The following is a 26,161-nucleotide window of genomic DNA, read 5'->3' on the forward strand; positions in this document are numbered from 1 at the left end:
TAAGAGGGTTTCTTTAATGGTAGTTTGCTTTGAAAGTGTAGGGTTGCAGTCTTGTTTTCCTTATGTGGTGATAAGCTCTTGCTTTTCTGTTTTTCTGTCCCTCGTTTACAGGTGCTTGACAATGCTATTGAGACAGAAAAAATGATTGAAAAATATGAGTCACTTGCCTCTGACCTTCTGGAGTGGATTGAACAAACCATCATTATTCTAAACAATCGCAAATTTGCCAATTCACTGGTTGGGGTTCAACAACAGCTTCAGGCATTCAACACTTACCGTACAGTGGAGAAACCACCCAAGTAAGATGCGCAGTGTAATGCAGTCCCATTAAAACAGGCAGAGATGTTGGCTGTCCACAGACCCCTGTGTTTTTGACGTTTGTGTTCTCATCTCTTAATTGACTGCCACTCCCCAGTGGCTTCTCAGTCCTTTTCATCTGCTCCAGTGTCGCTGAGATTTATTATAAATTGTGCCCTGTCTGAGCCCTCTCCAATAGACAGGTGCCACTGATACACAGGATACATGAGAATCCTAAGAGATAGTACAGTTATCTAGTCTTTTATCCAGAACCCTTTTACCAGTGTGTTGCAGAATTCCATTTTTTAGAGTTTTAGAAAAGTAGGACAGTGCATATATTGTCTGAGACCCTTGGGTGAGTCCGAAACAGTAACCCATAATAAAGCCCACTAAATATCTGCAGCAAAATGTGTAAGTACTCACATTATGTTAGATGAAGAAAGACAGTTAAGTAGTTTAACATCATTTCAGGTCAGATTTTGCTGCTCCCAAAACTTTGATTTTTTTTTTTAATGCATCTTTTTAAGATAGTAATTTTTGAATCAGGATTGTGGACCTTACCTGTAGCTTTTTGTAGTTCCAGTGTCATTCATTCTTTTTCTGAAAACTACCCAGTCATGAGTTCTTTGATGAGGTCTCTGAAATTCATCGAAAATTACATGAAGTATGTATTTGAGGTAATCCTTGTCTAATGCATTCAGCCGTGCTCTCTGAATGAAGTAAATCCATTGTGTGACTTACGCTTTAAACCTTGATTGAAGTGATTAATAAAGGAGTATTGTGTGTCCTTGACACCCTCGAGTATGAATCTCAGCAACAATGAATAGCCACCAGAAAATCTCAGTTTGGTATGTTTCGAGGTTTGTAATACCCAGTAACTGACCTACTGCTCTCTCTCTAACATTCATTTCATCTAAATCAGACCAGAAAAGTATGGCTTGAAAATGGTCTGACTGTGCAGTTGGTTGTTTTTTGCTTTTGCCTCCAGTAACAAATAAATTTGTCCCCTTGAAGGAACAGACTGTAGTTCATAATGTTGCGGCTCTTGTGCTCTGTGCTTAGGTTTACCGAGAAGGGGAACTTGGAAGTGCTGCTTTTCACCATTCAGAGCAAGATGAGGGCCAATAACCAGAAGGTCTACATGCCCCGGGAGGGCAAGCTCATCTCTGATATTAATAAGGTAATGTGGGCCCTAACCTCCTGTGGGCTTCGGGTTCTGTCTCTGGGTCTCGATTGCTAAGGCAACAGGAGACTGAAAAGGCCTGTCTCTGCCTGCTGATTGGTGATGGTGACTTGCCCAGGAGTGGCCGAGGGTCCAGCCAGTGCCTTTAGTGGGCCTCTCATGGAGTCTCTGGGGGACAGTGTTAGATTTTATCCAATCAGCTTTGGCCCAGACTATTTACCTTGCTGCGCAGATACATATTCAGTTTAACCTGCTTCTGTTCAGGACAATATACCCAAACATCTTTCCATTTCAGACAGGAGAAATTGAAACCTTATTTCATGTATTTGTAATTTCCTGAGGTTGTGGGGCTTAGGCTGTTGGCTCCTTCTATCAGAGAAGCTGTCAAATAATTTCTGTTATCATGCCTGCTACCTCTGCAGTTACAGAATTTCACAATGAGCATTATTTCCAACTAGAAAGATTTCCAGCTTTGAAAGACTTAGAACTCTGGTCAGTTGTGCACACTTAGATTCCTTCTTGTGCAATGTTTGGATTTTTTTTAAATGTGAAATCGGACACATGGGAAGGAATTTAATGTGGACAATTTGTTAAGATTTTGAAAGACATATTCTGATATGTGAACTTTAAAAAAAATTGTCTTGGGCTGAAGAAAATCAGAGATTCATAATGATTTCTTTCTAAGGAAAATTATGATAAGAGTTGTTTAAGATTCTTTCCTCTTAAAGTAAGAGATTTGTCATTTAGTTAGATTGCTCCCTATCAGCCCTGCTTCGTTTTCCAAGTACAGCACAGGACCTCTAGATTTAGATAGGGGGAGTATTTCCCTGAGGCTACACTGAGAAAGAGATTTTTTCTTAAGATTTAAGCATCAACAAGGGTGGGAATGGGAATCCCCTTTCAAGTTCTGGAGTCTTTTTGAGAAATACTAGCTGTTGGCTGAAGCCAAGGAGGATCCCTTGGACATCATGGGAAACCATTCTTTTCTCATTTCCACAGGCCTGGGAAAGACTGGAAAAGGCGGAACACGAGAGAGAACTGGCCCTGCGGAATGAGCTCATAAGACAGGAGAAACTGGAACAGCTCGCCCGCAGATTCGATCGCAAGGCAGCTATGAGGGAGACTTGGCTGAGTGAGAACCAGCGTCTGGTGTCTCAGGTTCTGCTCTTGACATTATTCAAGAGATCATGACTAGGCCATCTCAAAAGTGGACCATGCTCGAGAGGGTCAGGGCCACAGGGCAGCTGCATGTCAGCATCCAGTATTCTGAAGTAGCTGTCATGTCATCCTGCTGGCTTCCCATGAAAAGGATGTTTATCCTTTCTCAGATACTTTGTCTTCTGTTTATCTAACTTTCCATAGACCTGGAAGCAGCTCAAACAGAGCTTGTTTAGAGTCAGTGAGTGTGTATGAACCAGTCACATGTATGTAAGTTTTTAAATGTCCCCAATCCCTCCATCTTTGACCAACCAACTCTTCAAGGCAGTTACATTGGTAGTGAAAAAACAAACAAACAAACAAACAAACAAAAAAAACCAGAAATAGCTTTCTTTCTCACTTGGCTTGACATAAACTATTGCCTATTCCAGTCTCTTAAACTGGGTGCTAGGTGCAAGCTGGGCCCTGTGAAACAAGTTGTTGGTTGGTTTGGGGAGGGCAGCTGCACTCAAGCAGTGAGTTTGCAGGTCCTACGGTAGGCGGAAACGATGGGGTGGGGGACTCAGGAGTAAGATTTAGCTTTGGGACCACCAGGAACTGAGATGGGCACAGGATTATTCCACCTCTGTTCTCTGTTTTGTTTTGTTTTTTGATTTTTAGTTATTTTTTTGATTAAGATGCTTTTTAATTTCATTTCTTTTCATTCCCTTTCAACGTAGGACAATTTTGGATTTGACCTTCCCGCAGTCGAGGCCGCCACAAAAAAGCATGAGGCTATTGAGACAGATATTGCCGCCTACGAGGAGCGGGTGCAGGCCGTGGTAGCCGTGGCCAGGGAGCTCGAGGCGGAGAATTACCATGACATCAAGCGCATCACAGCGAGGAAGGACAATGTCATCCGACTCTGGGAATACCTGCTGGAACTGCTCCGGGCACGGAGGCAGCGTCTCGAGATGAACCTGGGGCTGCAGAAGATATTCCAGGAAATGCTCTATATTATGGACTGGATGGACGAGATGAAGGTAAAACTTGAAAGGAAGGACGGGAGGCTAGAGCTCACCCAAGCTGGCTATCTTCTCAGGCCTACCCGCTAACTGCCAGCATCCAGTTGCCCTTGTCCAGCAGCTTACCTATAACAACAGAGAAGGGCCATGTTACCCATAGAAAAACCGTAACTCCCACATTAAATTAGACACGGAGTATGTAACAAACACCAATTCAAAACTAAAAGTACATTACCGTGACTTATATCTAATTTGGTTATTACCGAGTGTAGAGAATCAATTAAATTGTGGTGTTCTTTGTTTTTCATTCTTTGGAGATTGAACCAGCTTTCTGTCTTCTTAATCCTTGTGTGTGAGTAGTACGGCCTGAGGGAAGGCCCAGGGAGGCCGTGTGGGCAGCGCACAGGCCAGGTACCAGGCAGCCAGTGTTCGGGCCTGGGTTGCCTGAGTAAGTAATCTCTTTGAGCCTCCTCTCTTCATCTCTGAATGGAGATTTTGCTTACAGTCTACTTCGTCCCCGGGGAGGGAGCGCTGTGGAGTGGCTACTTGTGCACTCTGAGCTTTCCCTCCGTTACTGACAGCTCTGAGTGCTACATTCCCAGCTTTCCCTCTGCCCGGGAAGAGACCTGCCAGTGCGCCACAGTCCCTCTGCCTGCTGGTGTCACCTGATGCAGGCCATGGAACGTTCATCCAGGAAAGCACTTCCATAGCTGGAAGGCGGTTGGCTTTGGAAACAGAGCAGAATGGGACAATCTTTAGACAGTACTATGAAGCCTCCTCAGGGCATCTCGACAGACTGTGTTCTTGAACTTGACCCTGTGTGAGAGATTTCCTTCCTGGGATGTAAGCCCCTGTCTGCTGCTCACCTTTTGAACTATTCCTGACAGAGGGGCAGGGTCACCTGATACTATCAGTTTTCCCTCTTTTTATCCCACATTTAGGATTTTCTTAGGTATGTTCTGTTTTGACCTCTTAAAATAGAGGTGTTTATGAAATGTAGCAGAGAGGTGCTTTTTATTTGAAAATTGTGCTGCACGTTACAGTTCGGGTTGGGCCAGAGACTTCCTCAGAAGTAAGCATGAAATAGAAATTCCATCTGGAGAGGATGTAGGATGAAGCGTCTAAATTTGAGTGATTGATGGAAGAAGCAAAAGAGAATGTCAGTGGGTTCAAACTGAAACCAAAAACGTACTTGGGGGTTTACTAAGCATGACAGCCATCTGACCCTTCTCTCTTTATTGGGTCAAAGATGTGGCTTGTAAGGTTGTCATAACCAGATCCTTCTCTCACTTACTGTGTAAAAATCATAGAAAAATGCTGATACCTTCTTAACTAGAGAAAAGCATGTCGTTTTGGGGGGTCAGCAACTTCTAAGAGATTTCTAAGTCTTACCATCTATCTCTTTCTTAAATAGTTGTTGCTGCAATAGTTTCTTCTTGAAGGCTCACATTGTATTTTGCAGTCTTTCCTGTACCACCCTTCTCCCTTCTTTCTATTCTGTACTTTTAATTGTAAGTCTGACCTGCTTATTTCAAGATAGTCGATCCTCAGTTTATTATGTCTTTCCAGTGCTGGCTTTCAGGTTTGTTTTGCTCTGACCTGCTTGCTGTCATCTTCCCCTAAATGTCAATGGCAGGCTAGAGAGAAGGCACAGCTTGGTTGCTGGCTTTCCACTTGTCCAAAGATGAGGTGATGCTGAAGTCAAGGTTGTGTTCACAGATGTCCTTTCTGTCCCCTCTTGTCCGTAGGTGCTATTACTATCTCAAGACTATGGCAAACACTTACTGGGCGTGGAAGACCTGTTACAGAAGCACGCCCTGGTTGAAGCAGACATTGGCATCCAAGCAGAACGGGTGAGAGGCGTCAACGCTTCTGCCCAGAAGTTTGCAACAGACGGGGAAGGTAAGGGTGGCCTGTTCCAGGATTATCTATCTCCTAGTGATCCAAGAGCCATCTCTACAGGAGTACGCAGTTGTTTGTGGCAGTAGGACTTTGGAAGTGACTGCACTGTTATAAGTTCTTGGTGGGTTTGTTTGCTACTGTTTCATGATGACATGAGATGCACTGGAATCGCCTTCTGAACTTGTTTTTCTAAAATAGTCTTTTCCTAAAATACGCAAATGCTGCTCGGTTCGAGGGCCTTGGATGTTTGGCGGTGAAACTTTGCCAGACTACAGACACAGTGTATGGCCACATACCAACAGCCCCCCATAGCTGCCCGAGCTGCTCCAGCTTTCACACCTGATCACATATGACTGTTTAGAAGAAGTCTAGAAGGATTTGGTTTTGCTTTTTATATTTTTAGAAACAGTGAAATTCAACTTTCTTCTTTTATATACTTCGTGTGCTTTCTCGATTCATAAGTGACCACTTTGCTGTTGGGCCAAAAAGAGTTTTTCCTCCCTCTTGTTTTAGTTAAGACCTTAGAAGGCACTCCGTGCCATATCACATGGCCCTGCATTTAGAATGGACCTGGTAATCCCTTAGTAAGAACATGGGGTGGCTCGCAGCCCGCAGATGAGCAGAGGCCCCTGCTAAACTGTTCCTCCCTTGGTGCTCTTAAACAGGCTACAAGCCCTGCGACCCCCAGGTGATCCGAGACCGCGTGGCCCACATGGAATTCTGCTATCAAGAGCTCTGCCAGCTGGCGGCTGAGCGCCGGGCCCGCCTGGAAGAATCTCGTCGCCTCTGGAAGTTCTTCTGGGAGATGGCAGAAGAAGAAGGCTGGATACGGGAGAAGGAGAAGATCTTGTCTTCTGATGATTACGGGAAAGACCTGACCAGCGTTATGCGCCTGCTTAGCAAGCACCGGGCGTTCGAGGATGAGATGAGTGGCCGCAGCGGCCACTTTGAGCAGGCCATCAAAGAAGGTGAAGACATGATTGCAGAGGAGCACTTTGGGTCAGAGAAGATCCGCGAGAGGATCATTTATATCCGGGAACAGTGGGCCAACCTGGGACAGCTCTCGGCCATCCGAAAGAAGCGCCTAGAAGAGGCCTCTCTGCTGCACCAGTTCCAGGCAGATGCTGACGACATCGATGCCTGGATGCTTGACATCCTCAAGATCGTCTCCAGCAATGACGTGGGCCACGACGAGTACTCCACACAGTCTCTGGTCAAGAAACACAAAGACGTGGCAGAAGAAATTGCCAACTACCGGCCCACCATCGACTCGCTGCATGAGCAAGCCGGTGCCCTCCCCCAGGAGCACGCGGAGTCTCCAGATGTGCGGGGCAGGCTGTCAGGTATCGAGGAGCGCTATAAGGAGGTGGCAGAGCTGACTCGGCTGCGGAAGCAAGCGCTCCAGGACACCCTGGCCCTGTACAAGATGTTCAGCGAGGCCGATGCTTGTGAGCTATGGATTGATGAGAAGGAGCAGTGGCTCAACAACATGCAGATCCCAGAGAAGCTGGAGGACCTAGAGGTCATCCAGCACAGGTGAGCTGAGGGTGCTGTGGAGCACACAGACCCTGCCCCCCACCCCCCTGATGTGACCACCAGAGACATGGAGGTGACCACCCTGTTGAATTGCCTTTTCAGATTTGAGAGCCTAGAGCCAGAAATGAACAACCAGGCTTCCCGGGTCGCAGTGGTGAACCAGATTGCACGCCAGCTGATGCACAGTGGCCACCCCAAGGAGCAGTGGCTCAACAACATGCAGATCCCAGAGAAGCTGGAGGACCTAGAGGTCATCCAGCACAGGTGAGCTGAGGGTGCTGTGGAGCACACAGACCCTGCCCCCCCACCCCCCTGATGTGACCACCAGAGACATGGAGGTGACCACCCTGTTGAATTGCCTTTTCAGATTTGAGAGCCTAGAGCCAGAAATGAACAACCAGGCTTCCCGGGTCGCAGTGGTGAACCAGATTGCACGCCAGCTGATGCACAGTGGCCACCCCAGTGAGAAGGAGATCAAAGCCCAGCAGGACAAGCTCAACACGAGGTGAGCACAAGGCCAGCTGCCTGTGTGTGGGGCAGGGAGGGTGAGGTCACTGCCTGATCCTTGCTGTCAGGAACTTCCTGCATGGGTCCCTGGCATCATGGAACCAATATCTCATGGCATTGGCACCTGCCTTTCGACGTGTTGTCATTTTGCAAGTGTTTCTCGAGGCAGCATCATTGAGGGCAGGCGATTGAGCCGAGTCAGCACTACACCCGCCCACTCCCCACATCAAGCCAGGGCCTTGGTGTGGTCTCTGCCCAAAGACTGTACTTGTGCTGCCCCTCTTCAGATGATTTCTGGGACAGAGTCTAGTGTGTTTGAGATGGACTGCCACTGAGAGTCCTGCTTATAGACCTTTGACAAAAGCTAGACCTTTGCCCTGACTTTATCTTTTCATTGAACAAACATGTTTGAGTAGGCTGTGGTGGCCAGCTGGCCTCAGTGCTGGAGGTCACTGCCTGCCTTTGTGTTTGGGAAACACCCCTTAGGTGCCGTTTAGAGGTGAGTAAACTGTGGATGACAGAAGAGAACTGATGGAGCCTGGGCACAGATGGGCTGTAACTGCAAACATGAGAGCTCTAAACATACCCTCTTCGTGTTAGGCTTTTTGTAGGTTATACTGTGTCTCTGAGCTATTTCCATAATACTTAGTGTCCACTTACTGAGATGACTTTTCGAAAATCATGTGGTGAGAGCACACGACTGGCAGTGGGGGGATATACCTGAAACCATGCCATCCATTTTATCATCCAGTTCTCACACTGTGCTCTCCCCGCCCCCACACTCACAGGTGGAGTCAGTTCAGAGAACTGGTCGACAGGAAGAAGGATGCACTTCTGTCAGCCCTGAGCATCCAGAACTACCATCTTGAGTGCAACGAAACCAAATCCTGGATTCGGGAAAAGACCAAGGTTATCGAGTCTACCCAGGACCTGGGCAATGACCTGGCCGGCGTCATGGCCCTACAGCGCAAGCTGACTGGCATGGAGCGAGACCTGGTGGCCATTGAGGCAAAGCTGAGCGACCTACAAAAGGAGGCAGAAAAGCTGGAGTCTGAGCATCCTGACCAGGCTCAGGCCATCCTGTCTCGGCTGGCCGAGATCAGCGACGTGTGGGAGGAGATGAAGACCACTCTGAAAAACCGCGAGGCCTCCTTGGGAGAGGCCAGCAAGCTGCAGCAGTTCCTGCGGGACTTGGATGACTTCCAGTCCTGGCTCTCCAGGACCCAGACGGCCATCGCCTCCGAAGACATGCCCAACACCCTGACTGAGGCAGAGAAGCTTCTCACACAGCACGAGAACATCAAAAATGAGATCGATAACTATGAGGAGGACTACCAGAAAATGAGGGACATGGGCGAGATGGTGACCCAGGGACAGACCGACGCCCAGTACATGTTTCTGCGTCAGCGGCTGCAAGCCTTGGATACTGGCTGGAACGAGCTCCACAAAATGTGGGAGAACAGGCAAAATCTGCTCTCCCAGTCACACGCCTACCAGCAGTTCCTCAGGGACACGAAGCAGGCCGAAGCCTTTCTCAACAACCAGGTAATGGCGTTGACGTTGCTTCCTCTCTGGGAGAGCAGGCCTAGGCTGTCCTGATTCTTGCCTGGGCTGCCAGTTTCAACTATATCTGTACAAAATTGGGAAGAAATTTAGAGAGAGATTATTTTCCTGACTGTTAAAGCATTGAAACATGTCACAGTGGTGTAGGGGAAGGGGAGAGGAAATGAAGATTTCTAAAAGAATCAGCTTGCCTTGCAAAGAGAGTTTCATTTCAATTACTTAGAGGCCCTCTTACGTTCATAGTGTGTCCCTTCATATCTTCTTGTATTGGCAACATCCCATGAGGTAGTGATAAAATTTAAAAGGTACGGTGAGGTTTTTGTTGTTGTTTTTGACTGGGTGGCTCTATTCTTTCTCTAGAAAAGCCAAGGACTTTATCTGAGGACAAAGGCAGAGATTAGAGAAAGAAAGAGGCAAAGGATGGCAGCCAACCTTGGACTGCTAATATCTCTTGAAAGAGAGGGACCAGCAATTAGTGTAATGGCTATGTCGCTGGACTCCCACGTAGTCGACTGCGGTTCGCGTCCCGGACCCGGTGGCTTAAAACTTGCGTCGGGCGCGTGTGCATGCGTGCCCAAGATCCCAAGAGGAGAATGGAGGAGAAGGGATTGCGGCGTGACCATCCCCCCTGGGGGGTGATTTCTCGTTTTCTGTCTCTATGTCTCTCTCTGGCGAGCACACGCACCCTATAGCAAAAACCTCTCAAAAAAAATAAAAAAGAAAGAGAGTGTGAAGGGTGTGACGCTCTTGCACTCATGGACACAGGAGAAAACTTTGGTTCCTTTATTTACTCATTTGGGGAAAACAAATTTGGAGCATTTAAATATTAAGGAAATTTCATCGCTTATTGTATGCCACTGAATTTTTTTCCTCCCAACTTTTAATTTTATCTGACTCAGTAGATAACGTGTGAAGTATGTTGCATGAAGAGTAGAACATAGGAAAAAAGAGTTCTTTGGTTTGTCACTAAGCTATAATTTTTTTTTCTTTTAAATTAAGGAGTATGTTCTGGCTCATACTGAAATGCCCACCACCTTGGAAGGAGCCGAAGCAGCTATTAAGAAACAAGAGGACTTCATGACCACTATGGACGCCAATGAGGAGAAGATCAACGCTGTTGTAGAGACTGGCCGGAGGCTTGTGAGTGATGGGAACATCAACTCGGATCGCATCCAAGAGAAGGTGGACTCCATTGATGACAGGTACCGTTTTTGAAGTTCTTAAGGAAATTATACACTCTGGGACTCTTGAGTTTTCGAATTGTTGGCAAGAAGACCTGAGTATAAATTCCCTAGTGGGCAGCAATATTTGTCCACCACACATAGAATTAGTGCCCAGCATATGGCAGTCTGAGCCTGTGGTTCTTTGAGGTACATACGAGTACAGGTGTCCACAAAAGAAAAGAAAGCCTGAGAAGCCATGCTGATGCTTAATCAAAGGCGTGTCAGGGCTGTAGTGCTGAGTAGGAGGTGGATATGATCCGTGCCCTTCGAGAGGTGATGCTTAGTGGGACCCTGGGAGCCAGAGGTGGTCCCAGCCAAGCCCACATTCACTTTCATCCACTTGAGACATCCCTGAAACTTCTCAGAGAAAGTGGGGAGAGAGGATAAAGCTTGCTTTACCGAGTACCTGGCAGAGCCAATAAGGAACATTATGTGGCCTTTCTTAGAAAATTGGCTGTATTAAGATCTTTTTCATGATAAAAGGCTGGTTTTTTTTCCTTCTTCTCAGGGAATCTCTAAGATTAGATACTCTTTTTTATTTTTTTCCATTTCCTGTTTGTTTGTTTACTTTCATGTTTCCGAACATTTTTCTCTGTGACTGAAGGCCAGTGTGCCTTATTTGACACTAACTCTTTAAGTCACTCCTACCTTGCCCTGCCCTGGTTACTGATGTGGGAAGTTAGAGCTGATCAGTTTGGCTTTGCCAGTGCCAGCTGGTTCTGGGCTGGCCACTTCAGCCCTAGGCTGGCCCATCTGAACCAGTCACTAGCCTCATTGCAGCCAGCCCTCTGTGGTTGCAGAGAGTCCTCTCTCAATTTAGTCTGGATTTAAGGACTTGAAACCGATCTCATCAAGAAACAAATCCTTCTTCAAGGCTCTCCTCTGGCCTGCAAGTCCGTTCAAGAAAAACCTTCCTCCTGAGGACTTTGTCTTATTCCCTGCTTCAGAGGGTCCAGGGGAACCTGGGCCAGCTTAGTTTAAATTAAGATGTGAGGCAGGTGGGAGAATTACTGTGGCTCATGAAACTGGAGCTCCTGGCCTTAAAGCCTTTCCAGTCTCTTTTTTTGCACTGATTCAGAGCCTAAGCTATATGTTCTAAGGGTGGTATTATGCGACAGAGCTTAACTTCTACTAATTATAATTTTGTATCTTGCTTTTAAAACAACTACAAAAAAAGAAAAGATTATCTGCCAAATCCTTCTAAATAAGTGTGAGAAATCAGGACTGAGTGAGGCATTCATAACCCAAAGAAAAAGAATTTCCTCCTTCTTTAATGTTAACTGTCTTATTTTGTCAGCATGACCTCTGCTTTGCTAAAGGGGAGCTTGAGCACCGGGACACATGCATTCAGGCCGGCATGCAGCTGCCTGGCTGCTTCCCAGGTGATTTACTGTTCCCGGTTACTGCAGCTGCACAGCATGTTGGAAGCAGGTGATGCTGTCAAGACTGAGACCAGAGTCTCAGGGACATGAGAAAGATTTTAGCCACCCTTCGTTGTGGCTTAACCTTCCTTTGCCCTTAACTGAGCCTGGACTCCTGGAGTTCCAGACATTCCTTAGGATTTCTCCCTTTATAAAAAGAACTGGAAAGCAGACCCTATACTATTGATAAGCATCAGAAGAAAAATAGAATGAGAGTGTTCCATTGACTTGCCATCAGCAGAACTGTTCCACTTTTCTTGGTGGGTGTTAACCAAATTCTGGTTTCACTTTAATACTCCTTAGAAGCCTCAAGATCTGAAACTGACCCTGGAGGATACTTGTCTATTATTAAAATATACAAATCTGTGAGTTCCAGGTGTCACAGGGGCATAAGCTAAGTAAATATCTAAGCCTTTGGAGCTAATCTCCCTGTCCAGAAACATTCTGACACTATGACAAGGCTATCCTCGTAGAACTAAAAGTCATTATTATAACGTGTTTACATGCAGAAAATCTCACCAGTTACCCCACTGAGTTTGTTGAACTAGTCCTAGAACAGACATTGACTCTGACCACCACAAGGGGTCTTCAGAGTACCACTGACTAGGTGGGAATAGCCTCCTAACCAAAGGACAGTTCCAGCCACAGCACAGTTCTGGGAGAGCAGGGAGTGGAATCCAGCTTCATGAAGCAATCCCTGATCTGAAAGGAAAAAAGGCTCAACAGTTACCAAACTGTCTTACTCAGGTGCCTGAGCGTCTTTCTTCAGGAAGCAGAGTCTTGCCCAGCATCTTCTTCATGAGTTGAGGGAGCTTGAGATCTTGTTCTAGGGTAGGAGGTGAGAGATGGAAGTAAAGCAACAGAACTTGCCCCAGAGAGCAGCATTCCCAGGATAGTGGGAGCTGCATCCAAGTTGGGAAAGACCCTCTCAGTCCTCTCTGTACTTGAATCCCTGATCCAAATGTGAGGGAATCCACTGAGTTTCACTTCCCGTGAACGCTTTCTGCTGCTGGTAAACTATTAAGCCACACTCACTTTTTTCAAGTGTTTTCTGAGTCAGCGGTGTCTGTGTTTTCTGAGTCTGGTGTCTGTGTAGCTGTGTTCCACTCCTCAGCACACCACACAGAGGCCGTCATCATGCCCATCTGTGGATAGATGGAGGTAATGCAGACATGAGGCTCGAAGTCACTAGCTTCTCAGGCTCTTCTTAGTCCCACTGTGAAAGACGATCTGTGGGAGATTTGGTTATGGAAGAGGTACATCCAAGAGTCTCTGGTTGTATTACTCTGTGGGTGAATCTTGTCAGTGTTTGAGGTCTTTTTTTTTTTTAGATTTTTGTTTGTTTTATTATTGTATTATACTTTATTTATTTATTTATTTAAATTTGACCAGAGAGGAACAGAGAGAGAAAGAAAGTAAGAAAGTGAGCTGTCAGGTCCAGGGCTCGAACCATGGTCTGCCATGTGGGAGTCCAGAGTCCTTAACCACCATGCTACCTGCCAACCCCAAGGTCTTTTTCTTTTTTTTTTTTTTTGGAGAGGTTTTTGCTATAGAGCGCGTGTGCTCACCAGACAGCCAGAGAAACACATCGAGACAGAAAGTGAGAAATCACCCCCCAGAGGGGATGGTCACGCCACAATCCCTTCGCCTCCATTCTCCTCTTGGGATCTTGGGCACACACGCACATGCGCCCGGCGTGAGTTTTAAGCCACCAGGTCTGGGACGCAAACTGCTGTCTACTATGTGGGAGTCCAGCGACATAGCCATTACGCTAACTGCTGGTTCCCCCAACCCCAAGGTCTTTTTCATTTCTGTTATTTCCAGGAGTGTCAAGGATGCCTGTCCTGTTGTTCCTACTGGTATCTGTGATTCCTCTCTGCCATTGTAGCACCTTCATAAGGTGCCACATTAAGGCTAATGGAATCTCTCTTGTTCTTGTTGGTTTTTTACAGGAGTCAAACACAGAGAGAGGGAAGGGGAGAAATCACCCCCAGGGTGGTAGCCACATTGCAGTCATAGTCTCCTCTCAGGAGTTTGGGCATGCACGCACACACGCTCTGAGTGATTTTCAAGTCACCCAGTCCAGGACTCAAACCATAGACAACCATGTGGATCCTGCTGCCTTTACCTCCATACTACCTGCTAGCCCTGTGAATGGAATCTTTTATTCAAATGTTTTGACTAAAGGCAGGACTTCTGCATTTTATCACTAACTTCAACTCAAATAACCTCCTTCCTGAACATTGAGTTTATGTTCCTAAATTCCCCTCGAAATAGAACTAGAATTTAAAAAGATAGAGGACTTTACTTGACATCCTTACCTACCCATTATTTTTAGATGACTAGTTCTTTAGCACAAATTTGCTAACAATCTTTTAATTCTTTTTTAAGTTTTATTAACTTATTTATGGCTTCTGACGAAGGATAAAAATTAAGTAAAATAGGGACCAGCAGATGGCATAATGGTCATGTCGCTGCACTCCTGTAGTAGACCGTGATTCAAGTCCCGGACTCAGTGGCTTAAAACTCACACCAGGCACATGTGCAGACATACCCAAAATCCCAAGAGAAGGGATAACGGCATGGCCATCTCCCCAAGGGATGATTTCTCACTCTCTCTGAGTCTTTCTGGTGAGCACATGTGCCCTATAGCAAAAAAAATCTGAAAAAAAATTTAAAAAGTAAAATAGCTTTTACTACTTACTTTCTATTGTTGTAAAAGCAATAGAATATCTAAATGCAGAGAGGATGACTACCCTTAATCCCATCTTTAGCATATTTAAATCTGTGCCTTGGAGTTTCATATCATTATCATTTATGTATAAGGTCTTTTGATTTAGCATCATACAATATGCACTTTTCTATGTTTGCATTTGCCTAAGTGGCATAAGTATATTAAGACTCACTTTTCCTGAAGCTATGTAACCCCTTTCAATTAAAAAAAAAAATCCTTGTGTGTATCTAACCTATACGTGGCAGTATTTTTTTCAGTTCTCCATGCAGGTGATGGCTATAAATGCTTGTCACCACTCACTGAGAGCCGTGTGACACGTGGTTTCATCATAGAGTCTTTCTTTGTCCGGGGAGGTTCCTCCAACACCAGTCAGTAGCATGTGGGCACATGCTGGTTCTTAGCTTTGTAGAGAACTAAGGTTGTATTCTCCCTCATCCCTGCTGCCGGGGCTGATAGGGACGCAGGAGATACCTTGACCAGGTGAGGAATGACTTTAAGAATCAGAATGAAAACTCAGCTCTTCTACTTTCACTCACTGCTTTGACAACTCTTAATATCCTGAATGTAGTCTGACTTTCTTGCTCGGGGTAGTTGGGAGTATCTGTGAAGTGTATTCAGGGCACTTAATCCTTAACATAGTACAGCTCTTCACTGCAGTAGAACCATTGAAAGGCAGTCCTTGCAGGCATTCACATTGCCATGCTGCATGGAGTCCGGGGACCTACGCTGCTGGGTACATGAAGGAAGGGTGGAGTGAGCACTGGTCCCTCCACCACAGCTGGGGAAGACACTGGTGTGCGGTGCTGCAGCTGGGGAGCGAGGACCCTGTTGCTTCTTGTTACTAAGTTCAGCAGCCCTTTTCAGTTCTTTTGAGAGGATTGGTGGCACCTTCAGGTGGTTGAGAACTGTAAGCAAACTCTTTTCAGCATGTATAGAGTTCGACTTATCAATTCTGTTTTTCTTGATTCTCTAGTTTCTTTCTTTCTTTCTTTCTTTTTTTTTTTTTTTTTGAGAGGTTTTTGCTATAGGGTGTGTGCACTCACCAGAAAGTCAGAGACAGAGAGACAGAAAGTGCTACAATCCCTTCTCCATTCTCTTGGGATCTTGGACATGCACGCACACATGCCCGGCGTGAGTTTAAACCACTGGGTCTGGGACTCAGACTACAGTCGACTACATGGGAGTACAGCAACATAGCCATTATGCCAACTGCTGGTCCCTCTCTAATTTCTTTTTAATACATTATTTCTGTTGTTATTCTAACAGACATAGGAAGAATCGTGAGGCAGCTAGTGAACTTCTGATGAGACTGAAGGACAACCGGGATCTTCAGAAATTCCTGCAAGATTGTCAAGAGGTATGTTGCCCTTAATTTCTCCCTTTCTGGTTTTCAATAACAGCCAGTCTGCTTTTAGCAGAAGAGCCCCTTGAATTGTAAAATTAATGAGTACAGAAATTCACATTATCATGTCATTTGCAGGCGGGAAGGTAATGGCACTTTGTCCGCTTTCCAATTTACAAACTACCACTTAGAATAACTAGATTATTATATAATCTGGAATATTCCAAGCTGTACTGTTCCTTTTTGTTTGTTTGTTTTAAACATTTTTTTTTTGTTTTAAACATTGAATTAGTTCCTCCCTCTCTGCCTTCCCTCTTTCTTTCTTTTTTCCCTTTCTAAATTAGTTTATTTCTTTCATGAACCAGAGAGATAGCAACCCCTCACAGGGCCTCAATACTGCAGTCCCTGTCACTCTAGTCTCAGCCCTGGATCATGCACATGGGTGTGCCCTGAACCTCAGAGAGGTCTCCACATGCAAACCAGGAACCTTCCCCTAGGAATCAACCTTAGGAACATTGTGTTTTACTTCTGTGCTCCTGTCCAGTCCCTCCATTTTTATTAATAACTGAAATAAAATGAGCATAATCTGTCCATCACATAGCTGTATTTTAAGCGTTCACTTCACAACTGTAACTAGTGGCTGCCATACTAGAAAGAACAGACAAAGAACGTTTCCAGAACAGTGTTGTCCTAGAATAGACTGAAACACTGAACCATGTAGTGTTATATTTTAACTCTTCAAAGCAGTGCACCTTTAAGTGATATGGAAGGAAAGCACTAAGAGAAATTGAAACTGGCTACCAAGTAAGAAGCAGAAACGTGAAAAGCACAAATTAAATTTCTTACTCACTGGAGACCCTAAAATACCCATCTTTCAGGCACCTTAAATATGTGTCTAACATGCGAAAAACAGTGATCCTGATTTCAAACACCGAACTTTAACATGTTGCAGAAGTCTGGTGATTCTCATACTAGCTCATGCTCCCCTGGTACATGTACAAACTTTGAAAACCAAAGTATTCTGTCTGCAAGCTACAAGAACAGTGATGAGACTCAGTCCTCTCTAGGTTATTAGAATAAACTCTTTGGAAACAGAGAGAGAGAGAGAAATAGAAGAAGCTGCAGAGACCTTGGGGAATAGGGGCATGGGGAAGGATCAGGTCATGTACTATTAAGAACTTGACTCAAATCATCACAAACACCTTGCATGCAAATATGTAGCTGTGTATTCTTAAAAAAGTGTCTCTATTGAAAGTGTGTTAGAGATGAGAGAACTAGTCCTTTTAGTCTGTTAAATTGCTGCCTGATTGTGGATCTTACAGTCTATTCCAGCAGCTAAACCTTAAAAAGGAAAGCCCCCAAACTGTATAGGTAGGGTCTGTCAGCTTTAAGCACCACATTGACAAATCTAGGTCTCTGGGGGATTTGCCTGGAGCCAGACAGGCTGAAAACAGGAGTGCCTTTTAGAAGTGACATCCAGGGCTAATAACCCATTTAAATAGGATGCTCACTTAAAAGGGTATTCATGCCCCGACAGGGGCATAGAGAAGAGCAGTGGGCTCTAAAGTTAGCTGTGCAGAGTTGTGTGTTTTCAGTAAAGGCAAGGAGGGGTTATTTTGCAGACTGGGCTGACCTTCCACAGATCAGTGGTCCCTGCCTCAATTTAACCTCAGGCTAACTGGGGGGAGGGAAGAGCATTAGGATTCCATTTTCCTGCTTGTAAAGGGCAAGCTAAGAATTTCATTTACCTAACTGGGGAAGCCCAGGCTAAATCTGAGAAAAAGAATGCTAGGGAATGAGCAGATGAGTCGAGGGGAATCCTTGAGAGAAACCCATTTATATTTGAAATTTCCAGCCCCCTATTTTCCATTCATCATATATACAGATCCATAAATAGAAATGGGTGGGGGGAGAAGCAAGTAGATAAAAAAAAAAAAGATAAAACAATAGTCCTTCCCAGTGGAATCACAGGAAATGGTCAGTCTACGCAGGTCTTTTCATCTTTGTTCCCACTTGCTCTAAATTACCATCCTTGATTACAAGGCGCTCATTCCTTAGCACATGCACATGCCTCCACTGAGTTCCAGGGATCATCAGGCAGGCCCAGGGGGCTCAGCCCTACATGATTTCCCTTCAAAAGTATGCTGGGAAGCTTGGGCTGGGCCTTTTTACGTCTGAGAGATGATTTGCAGGTCCCCTTGTGACTGCTCTGCCAGGTCCTCCCTGGGTTGTCCTTATTCCCTTTGTTCTGCCTTTCTCTCCTTGACCCTCATTAAATGTAGGTTCAGCCCTCGAGGCTGCAGGGGGTCTCCCACACCAGCACATGCCGTCTCTGTGTCCTGACAGAATTCAGAGCAGGTTCGAGGGCTCCAAAATCCTTGGTGTAGAAATACAAGCAAAGGGGGACCAGCAGTTAGCGTAATGACTATGTCACTGGACTCCCACATGGTCGACTGCGGTTGGCGTCCCGGACCCGGTAGCTTAAAACTCACACCGGGCGCGTGTGCGTGTGTGCCCAAGATCCCAAGAGAAGAATGGAGGAGAAGGGACTGCGGCGTGGCCATCCCCTCTGGGAGGTGATTTCTCACTTTCTGTCTCTCTGTCTCTCTCTGTCTGTCTGGCGAGCGCATGCGCCCTATAGCAAAAACCTCTCCAAAAAAAGAAAAGAAAGAAATACAAGCGAAGGGACAATAGGTACTATTCCTTGACTAAAACTTCCCATCATTCGCCCTCATTAAAGTATACCCCTTTAAGCCAGAATCTCTGAGAATGGAGTTTGTGTTTGGACCAGCCCTGTATTTGAAAACCTACCCATGATGCTGGTGGATATGTACAGAGCACCCAGAAGTCCCATTTAATACCTTAACTGGTTTTTGGAGTTGTTCAAGATCCAGGAAATCTAAGGGTTTCTCTCTTTTTCATACTCCCTCATGTGTTAGCTAGAGGAGGGGCGGGTTGTGAGATCTGCCCTTGCTGCCACCCGGTAAACTCCATCTACACGGGAGAGATTATTGCACTAGCAAGTCAGTGGGAATGAGCAGGGACCCCCCTGCTCCCAGGACAGATGGGGATACAAAGAGTACCGTAACCTTTGTGGTATAATTTTAATGTGATGTCTTGAAAAATGATTGAATGGGGACCAGCAGTTAGTGTAATGGCTTTGTCGCTGAACTCCCATGTAGTTGACCATGGTTCGAGCCCCAGACCCAGTGGCTTAAATGCACACCAGGTGTGTGTGCATGCATGTCCAGGATCCCAAGAGGAGAATGGAGAGGGGATAGTGGTGTGGCCATCTCCCGAGGGTATGATTTCTCACTTTCTGTCTCTCTGTCTCTCTATCTTTCTGGCGAGCACACGTGCCCTATGGCAAAAAAAAAAAACTCTACAAAAATGGTTGAATGGTTTAAGATGTATTGCTTTTTGGTTTTATTCTCACACTGCACCTCTTCCTTTTTTGAAACTGATTTTTCTTTTTTCCACAAGCACGGTATATCTTTATGTGTCTGGCCCAGGGATGTGAGCTGAGTACTTTACTTTTAGCTTAGTTCAGTGGTTTTTCTATCTTTTCCCAATCTGCAGAGTGTTCTTTTCTGCAGAGAATGAGTATATCCTTAAGTGACTTTTGTAAATGCCCACAAATAATAACCGTAGCTCTGTTTCCAGAATGCTGAGGAAGGGCTGATGAACTAGCAAGTTCCATAGATCCATTTCATTGTGCCATATCATTATGCTTTCTTTGTAGGATGTTGTGTCCAGCAAAGAGCAGGTTTGTTTATAAGCCTCCAATTTTTATGTAGCACTCACTCTCTTTAAAAAAAAAAAAAAATCCCTCTGACTAGTTGGTTATGAATAGCAAAAACATGTTAATGTCCTTAATATTATAAATAAATAAATGTTTCCGTCATTGAATCAGTGTATGCATAGAATACAAAGAAAAACTTGATAATTTAGCTTCCTTATAACCCTTTGCTCCTTAGATTGAGTGAATGGCTATAAATCAGATTGCATATGAGCAAATAGCTGGAAAATAAGTGATTCTATTAAAGTAGGGAATTTAGTGTCTTTATTGTATAGCAGATCTTTGGTCCTTGATTACAAAGGACTTCTGAGGTTTACTAGCTTTTTTTCTTCATAAAGAACAACATCAAAAAAAATTGCTACCTTTGCATCATTGCTGCCTCCTCCTATTTGCCTATGCGGTAAATAGCCTGAGCAAGGTAGGGGTGGCGTGCGAGAGTTCACCCACATGCATAGCCTCTTGCAGAACAGGTCTCTGTTTAGGCAATTTATGGGGAAGCCTTTCCTTGCAGGATCCCAGACCATGAGTTGAATGGCCTTGTAAAGTTAATTCTCTAAGGGTTTCTATTGACTTTATGTATCATTTCTACACTTTCGGAGATTGAACCTTGAAGAAGTTTCTGGTGCAAATTTGTGGCAGTGTCTGGTATAAAGGCAAGCTTTTCATGGTCACTCAGGAGAAAGGACATGGTGCCTGGAGACATTTGCCTCAGATTTTAGACTGACTCCACAACTCTTTGTGTATCTTCTGCCTGGGTAAACAGAAACCTTTTCCTGGGTTAACACCGTGAATGGGGTGGAATCAGGGCTTTGGTATGGCTAATTGCACGTGGGCAGTCACAAGCTAATTGAGATGAAAGCCAGAAAGAAGTGTGGGGCCAGGGCCTGGTGTTTGGCTGACTCCACCCGAACCTCACAAGAGAACCCCCTTCTCAGATCTGTGAGTGACTGGCAGGCTTTTTGTGGCATCCAGAGTTCAGGTCCAAGTAGACTTGTTGGATCTCAGAATCAAGTCCCATGAAGTGTTCTTGGTCTGAATGGAAGGTCCTTTAGAGGACTAAGGGCTTTAGGAAAAATGGTGAAGGTGACTCAAACTTGAAGGAAACGTGGATAGGGCTTCATTGTTAGCTAGCCCTATAGTGAGCAAATTATTTAAGTTCTTTGGCATTCCCACAGATGCATCCATGAATAGGAGGGATAGATTGGTGTGTTTTTGTTTTTCTGGGATTTTTTAAGTGGAATTTAAAAAGTTAAAAGACTGCCAAATGGAGTAAAAGATAGTCAATCATGATTAATATGGAATGTCTGACACAGGTGTTCGGAAGAGAAGAGAGGTCGTGACTTGGACCGGTTAGAGCAGAATTTTAAAACAAGCCTTTAGGGGGAAAGCTGGCTTAGAGAGCTTTTGTACTTCTGGGTTTGATGTTAGCTATGCAATTTGGAGCAAAGCTCAGGTACAACCTGGATATAATAGAAGCCTGTCATGATGGGTCATGGTTGTCAAGTTAAATATTTGGTTGTCTTTTGCTGTGGAAATGTGCAATGTGCACAGTATGACATAAATACAACCCCTTTCCAGTAAGAAAAAGACTAATGTCTATGATTACAACCTCTGAATCTTTCTGATTTTTTTTTTCCTTAGCTGTCTCTCTGGATCAATGAAAAGATGCTTACAGCCCAGGACATGTCTTATGATGAAGCCAGAAATCTGCACAGTAAATGGTTAAAGCATCAAGCATTTATGGCTGAACTTGCATCCAACAAAGAATGGCTTGACAAAATTGAGAAGGTGAGTTGCAGTGTTTGATGAGAATCCTTCACATCCACCTTGGTGTGAGAGAGGGCATACTCTTTTTGATTTAACATTTTCCAGCACAGTTGAGTCTTATCTAAAGTTGTATATGAAAGTTACACAGCCAGAATAATCCCCTTTCCACTTACCAACTCCTAACTTCAGCCCAGCAGAAGGAGAAAAGCAAAAACTTCGCCCAGTGTGAAATGCCCAGTTTATCTTTGAATGAATGCTGGGCATGTCATTTCTGTTGTGCATCTCACAAGCCACTGCTCCTGAGGAAATCTGAGCCCTGGTTTGGGGTCCCTGCTGTCCTGATCATAATACCTGTGTTGCACTCTGACAGATTTATGAGATACAGTCAAACAGAATTGGAATTTTTCCCTTTTTCTCTGGTGTGGATACTGTGTACTTGGCACTATAGTTGTTCGAATGTATTATTACAGCCCAGGGAACTTCAGTGTGGCATGACCGAACATGGATGTGAAGTTCCCCACCTGCCCTTCTTTCCCTTAACATGTTTTATATTTGTTCAGGCTCTTAACAGTTAAATTAATGTGTTATATGTGGTCCTGGGGCATTGCCCAGAGGTGAAGAAGTCCTGGGTTATTAGCACTAAATGTCTTACTGCTCCAGGTGTACCTTCCAATGTGCAGCACTGACTGCTCAGATCCATACAGGGTGGGTGGGTGGAAGAGGCCATCGTTTTTTGTTTTTTCTCCAAAGAATCAATTTTTTAAATGTATTCTTTTTTTCTTTCTTTCTTTCTTTCTTTTTTTTTTTTTTTTAATTTGGGTGCATGTGCGTGCATGCCCAAGATCCCAAGAGGAAAATGGAGGAGAAGGGATTGTGGCATGGCATCCCCCCATGGGGTAATTTCTCACTTTCTCTCTGTCTCTCTGGCAAGCACAAGTGCCTTGTAGCAAAATTACAAAACACACACACACAAATAAATAAAAATTATATATTGAATTCTGAGGCAACTAAGAATCAGTGTGGCATGGTGGAAATGGTGAACCATGAAGATAGAGGCCTGAGTTTGTATATTTCTCTGCTTGGTGAGACTGGAGAAAGCAATCAGCCTTTCAATTTTCTTGTCAGTAAACAGAGATAAATATTAATATGCTTGACTCATAAGGTCATAGTAATCACTTAAAAAATCATTTATAGCATCAGCTGATGGCATAATGGTTATGTCACTGGACTACCATGTAGTTGACTGCAGTTCAAATCCTAGACCTGGTAGCTTAAACTCACGTCAGGCGCATGTGTTTGTGTGCCCAAGATTCCAAGAGAAGTAGGGATTGTGGCATGGACATCCCCACCCTCGCGGGGGCGTTTTTCCACTTTCTGTCTGTCTGGTGAGCACACACGCCCTATAGTAAAAATCTCTCTATTAAAAAAAAATAATAATAATTTATGTTCATACTACAACACAGATTCATCTTAAGCACCGTAATAAATGAAGTCAGTCACAAAAGATCATATAATGTTTTTTCATGTTCCACCAGAATAGGCATAGAAACAAAAGGCAGTTTATTAGTTGCCAGGGGATAAGGGGGTGGGGGAAATGGAAAGTGACTGCTAATAGGTATAAAGGTTCTTTTCAGAGTAATGAAAATGTTCTAAAAGTAGTGATGTAAGGTGCACAACCCTGAATATGCTAAAAGCCACTGAACTGTACACTTTATAAAGGTGAATACTGTGGTACATGGTTTGTATTTTAATAAATGTAGCACATTGTAGATGTTCATGAATGTTTTTAATGTCTTTTTAAGACTTAACAGCGCAAATCCTAAAGAATGGCTATTCTTTTCTTTTCTTTCTTTTTTTTTTTTTTTAATTTGACCAGAGAGAGAGAGAGAAAGTGAGAAAGCAAACCGCCAGGTCCGGGACTCAAACTGTGGTTGCAATAACGTCATGTGGAAAGACTGTGTGTATAGTATGAAGGGGTAAATGACAGAATCAAATATCTTAGAGTTTTTTCACTGTGACATTTGTTCTCTAGCAATTGCATTTATTTTTTTATAACCACGCTGATTTGTGTTTTCCAGGAAGGAATGCAGCTTATCTCGGAAAAGCCCGAGACAGAAGTCGTGGTGAAGGAGAAACTCACTGGTTTACATAAAATGTGGGAAGTCCTTGAATCTACCACCCAGACCAAGGCCCAGCGGCTCTTTGATGCAAACAAGGCTGAACTCTTCACCCAGAGCTGTGCAGATCTAGACAAATGGCTGCACGGCCTGGAGAGCCAGATTCAATCTGATGACTACGGCAAAGACCTTACCAGTGTCAACATTTTAAATATGAATACATTTTCAAATAGAGCTGCTGAAAAAGCAGCAGGCAAGTAGCCAAGGCAACCGTGTACCTGGGCCTGTTTCTGTTTCACACCTGTGGTCTTTATCGTCTTTACTCTCATCCACCTTTCATGTACAGGCATTTTAACTCAGGAAATGGCTCACTCTGACAGCATCGTGGGACGTTTCTAAAATCAATGAGGAAGACACGACCTTAGTAGACATATGGTTGTCTGTGTATAGGAATACTTTTTTAGAAGTCGTTTTCTTAGTTGATAGGTATTTTCACTAGTTAACAGTTGAGTAAATATTAATTTCATTCAATTCTGCATTTTTCATAAGGAAAGTAATCATATTTGCATACTTTGCTGTATAACATCTAGATATGTGACAGTTACCAGTTTTTCAAGATACTTTATATAATAGATAAAAACAAATCTATCAATTTATTTTATTATTTTTATTGCCAGAAGGCATCTGTTCTTAACAGAAAGATAGTATCCCCCCAACCAACCCCCATTGGGGCGTGGTCATACCACAGTCCTTTTCCTCCATTTCTCCGTTCTGTCATGATTTGGGGTACCCAGGTACCCATACACACATGCCTGGTGTGTTTTTCAAGCTGCCGAGGGTAGGATTCAAACCGTAGTCAGCCATGTGGACTCTAAGCTCCCAATGCACAGTACTTAATGCTGTGCTAAAGGGCCAGCCCTGTTTTGTTTTGTTTGGTTTTGACATCACAGTAGAGCTCTCTAAGGGCAAATGAATTTACTTGAGTTTACAAGAAAACAGCTCCATTAAGCTTGAGAAAGCAAGTCAGTGGCAGGATCTTTCGGTGGCTCCCTGGCTGGCTTTGCGGTTTGCAGTGATTCCCAGGCACAGCAGCTCTGCTCAGGGCTAGTCGTTATAAAGACTGTCTTTGCTGTGTGCTGAGTCAAGCCTTGAGGAAAATGACTGCCTTTGGTTCAGTGATTTGATCACTCCGCTCTTCAGGCTTTTACACATTAGGAGTTTATTCTGTAGGTGGTTTTTAGTCGCAGCTGCTGCCCACTCTGCCTGCAGAAGGAGTCAGTTTATTCCCAGATGTGGACCTCCTTGTCTCTAGGCTGTCATACACTTTCCCAGTGTGGTGTTTCCCAGTGAGACGCCTCTACTTTCACTTTTGTCCATTTTCTTCATTTAAATAAAAACCCAGGATATTTTCAGCTGGTTGTTGTTATTTTACATACTGGGTTATCAGCCTTCTGACTGAAGAAATGGAGGAAAGGTGGTAATGTTGGCTCTCCCCTTTGCCTAAAACAGCTGGAGCATCAAGACTTGATTCCTTTCTGATACTGAAACTGGCTTCTGAATAGGCAAATGCAATTTCTCCTTTCCCTCTAATTATTTCTTTTTCCCCCCTGTCTTTCCTTCTCCAAGTTCCTGAATAAACATGAATATTACTCCCCAGTTTAAAAATCCTAGAAAGGGATATGTTAAAAATAAGCAGATGAACATGCTACTTGGCAATTTGATCATTGTTACAGCCATACTTCTCAGTCTTCCATCTTGGCCAGTGCCCCAAGAAACGATTTATAGGGCTGTGTGTCCTTGGTTCTGAAGTAGACGTTGTTCTGTTTCCCACCCTCAGATGCTGGAGAATCAGATGGAAGTGCGGAAGAAGGAGATCGAAGAGCTCCAGAGCCAAGCCCAGGCCCTGAGTCAGGAGGGGAAGAGCACCGATGAGGTGGACAGCAAGCGCCTCACTGTGCAGACCAAGTTCATGGAGTTGCTGGAGCCTTTGAATGAAAGGAAACACAACCTGCTGGCCTCCAAGGAGATCCACCAGTTCAACAGGGATGTGGAAGACGAGATCGTGAGTTGTGGATCCCCTCGCCTGCCCCAAGCCCATGCTCATTACTGTGGCAAGCTCACCTTGGGTGGAGCTCATGCTCTCAGTGTTCTTAGGGCTCTTTTCTTTGTGCACAAAATTCAGCTTTGTTGTGCTCTCTGATTAGCTAAAGACAGTTTAGGATTTTATGGCCCCTAGAGCAGTGTTTATTAAAAAGAAATAATGAGGTCTCACAGTGAGTCCAACACTGAGCAATGGATTGAGTTTGGAAGACTAACCTTTGCTAGGTGTCTGAGAAGGCAGTCATGCTTCCTCAGGTCCTCCAAGGGGGACTAAACACACGTCATCTCTGAGGTTGCCCCCACTTGCTGTTTTTGTCTGTGTCATGCATTTGTTCTTCTCAGAGGTCCTGACCTCTTACTTAAAATTCTTTCCAGTTGTGGGTTGGAGAGAGGATGCCTTTAGCAACTTCCACAGACCATGGCCACAACCTCCAGACTGTGCAGCTATTAATAAAGAAAAATCAGGTAAGCATTTCTCTTCAGGCTAGCTCAGTCTGATAAATAATTG

At 44.5% G+C, this 26,161-nt stretch overlaps 1 protein-coding gene across 1 annotated transcript in view; it reads left to right on the top strand.

The window, feature by feature from the left end:
• Positions 1-26,161, top strand: part of SPTBN1 (spectrin beta, non-erythrocytic 1) — a 111,436-nt gene that overhangs the window by 68,963 nt on the left and 16,312 nt on the right. Inside the window, exons 8-21 of the mRNA XM_006159031.3 lie at positions 112-299; positions 1,360-1,477; positions 2,480-2,638; positions 3,358-3,660; positions 5,391-5,544; positions 6,210-7,080; positions 7,448-7,585; positions 8,376-9,132; positions 10,150-10,352; positions 15,795-15,885; positions 21,311-21,457; positions 23,515-23,764; positions 25,377-25,615; positions 26,029-26,118. Of these exons, the coding sequence (XP_006159093.1) occupies positions 112-299; positions 1,360-1,477; positions 2,480-2,638; positions 3,358-3,660; positions 5,391-5,544; positions 6,210-7,080; positions 7,448-7,585; positions 8,376-9,132; positions 10,150-10,352; positions 15,795-15,885; positions 21,311-21,457; positions 23,515-23,764; positions 25,377-25,615; positions 26,029-26,118 (3,708 nt within the window). The remainder of the gene's footprint in view (positions 1-111; positions 300-1,359; positions 1,478-2,479; positions 2,639-3,357; positions 3,661-5,390; positions 5,545-6,209; positions 7,081-7,447; positions 7,586-8,375; positions 9,133-10,149; positions 10,353-15,794; positions 15,886-21,310; positions 21,458-23,514; positions 23,765-25,376; positions 25,616-26,028; positions 26,119-26,161) is intronic.

The sequence above is a fragment of the Tupaia chinensis genome, unplaced genomic scaffold (genome assembly GCF_000334495.1).
Source record: "Tupaia chinensis unplaced genomic scaffold, TupChi_1.0 Scaffold000622_1, whole genome shotgun sequence".
NCBI classification, from domain to species: domain Eukaryota; kingdom Metazoa; phylum Chordata; class Mammalia; order Scandentia; family Tupaiidae; genus Tupaia; species Tupaia belangeri.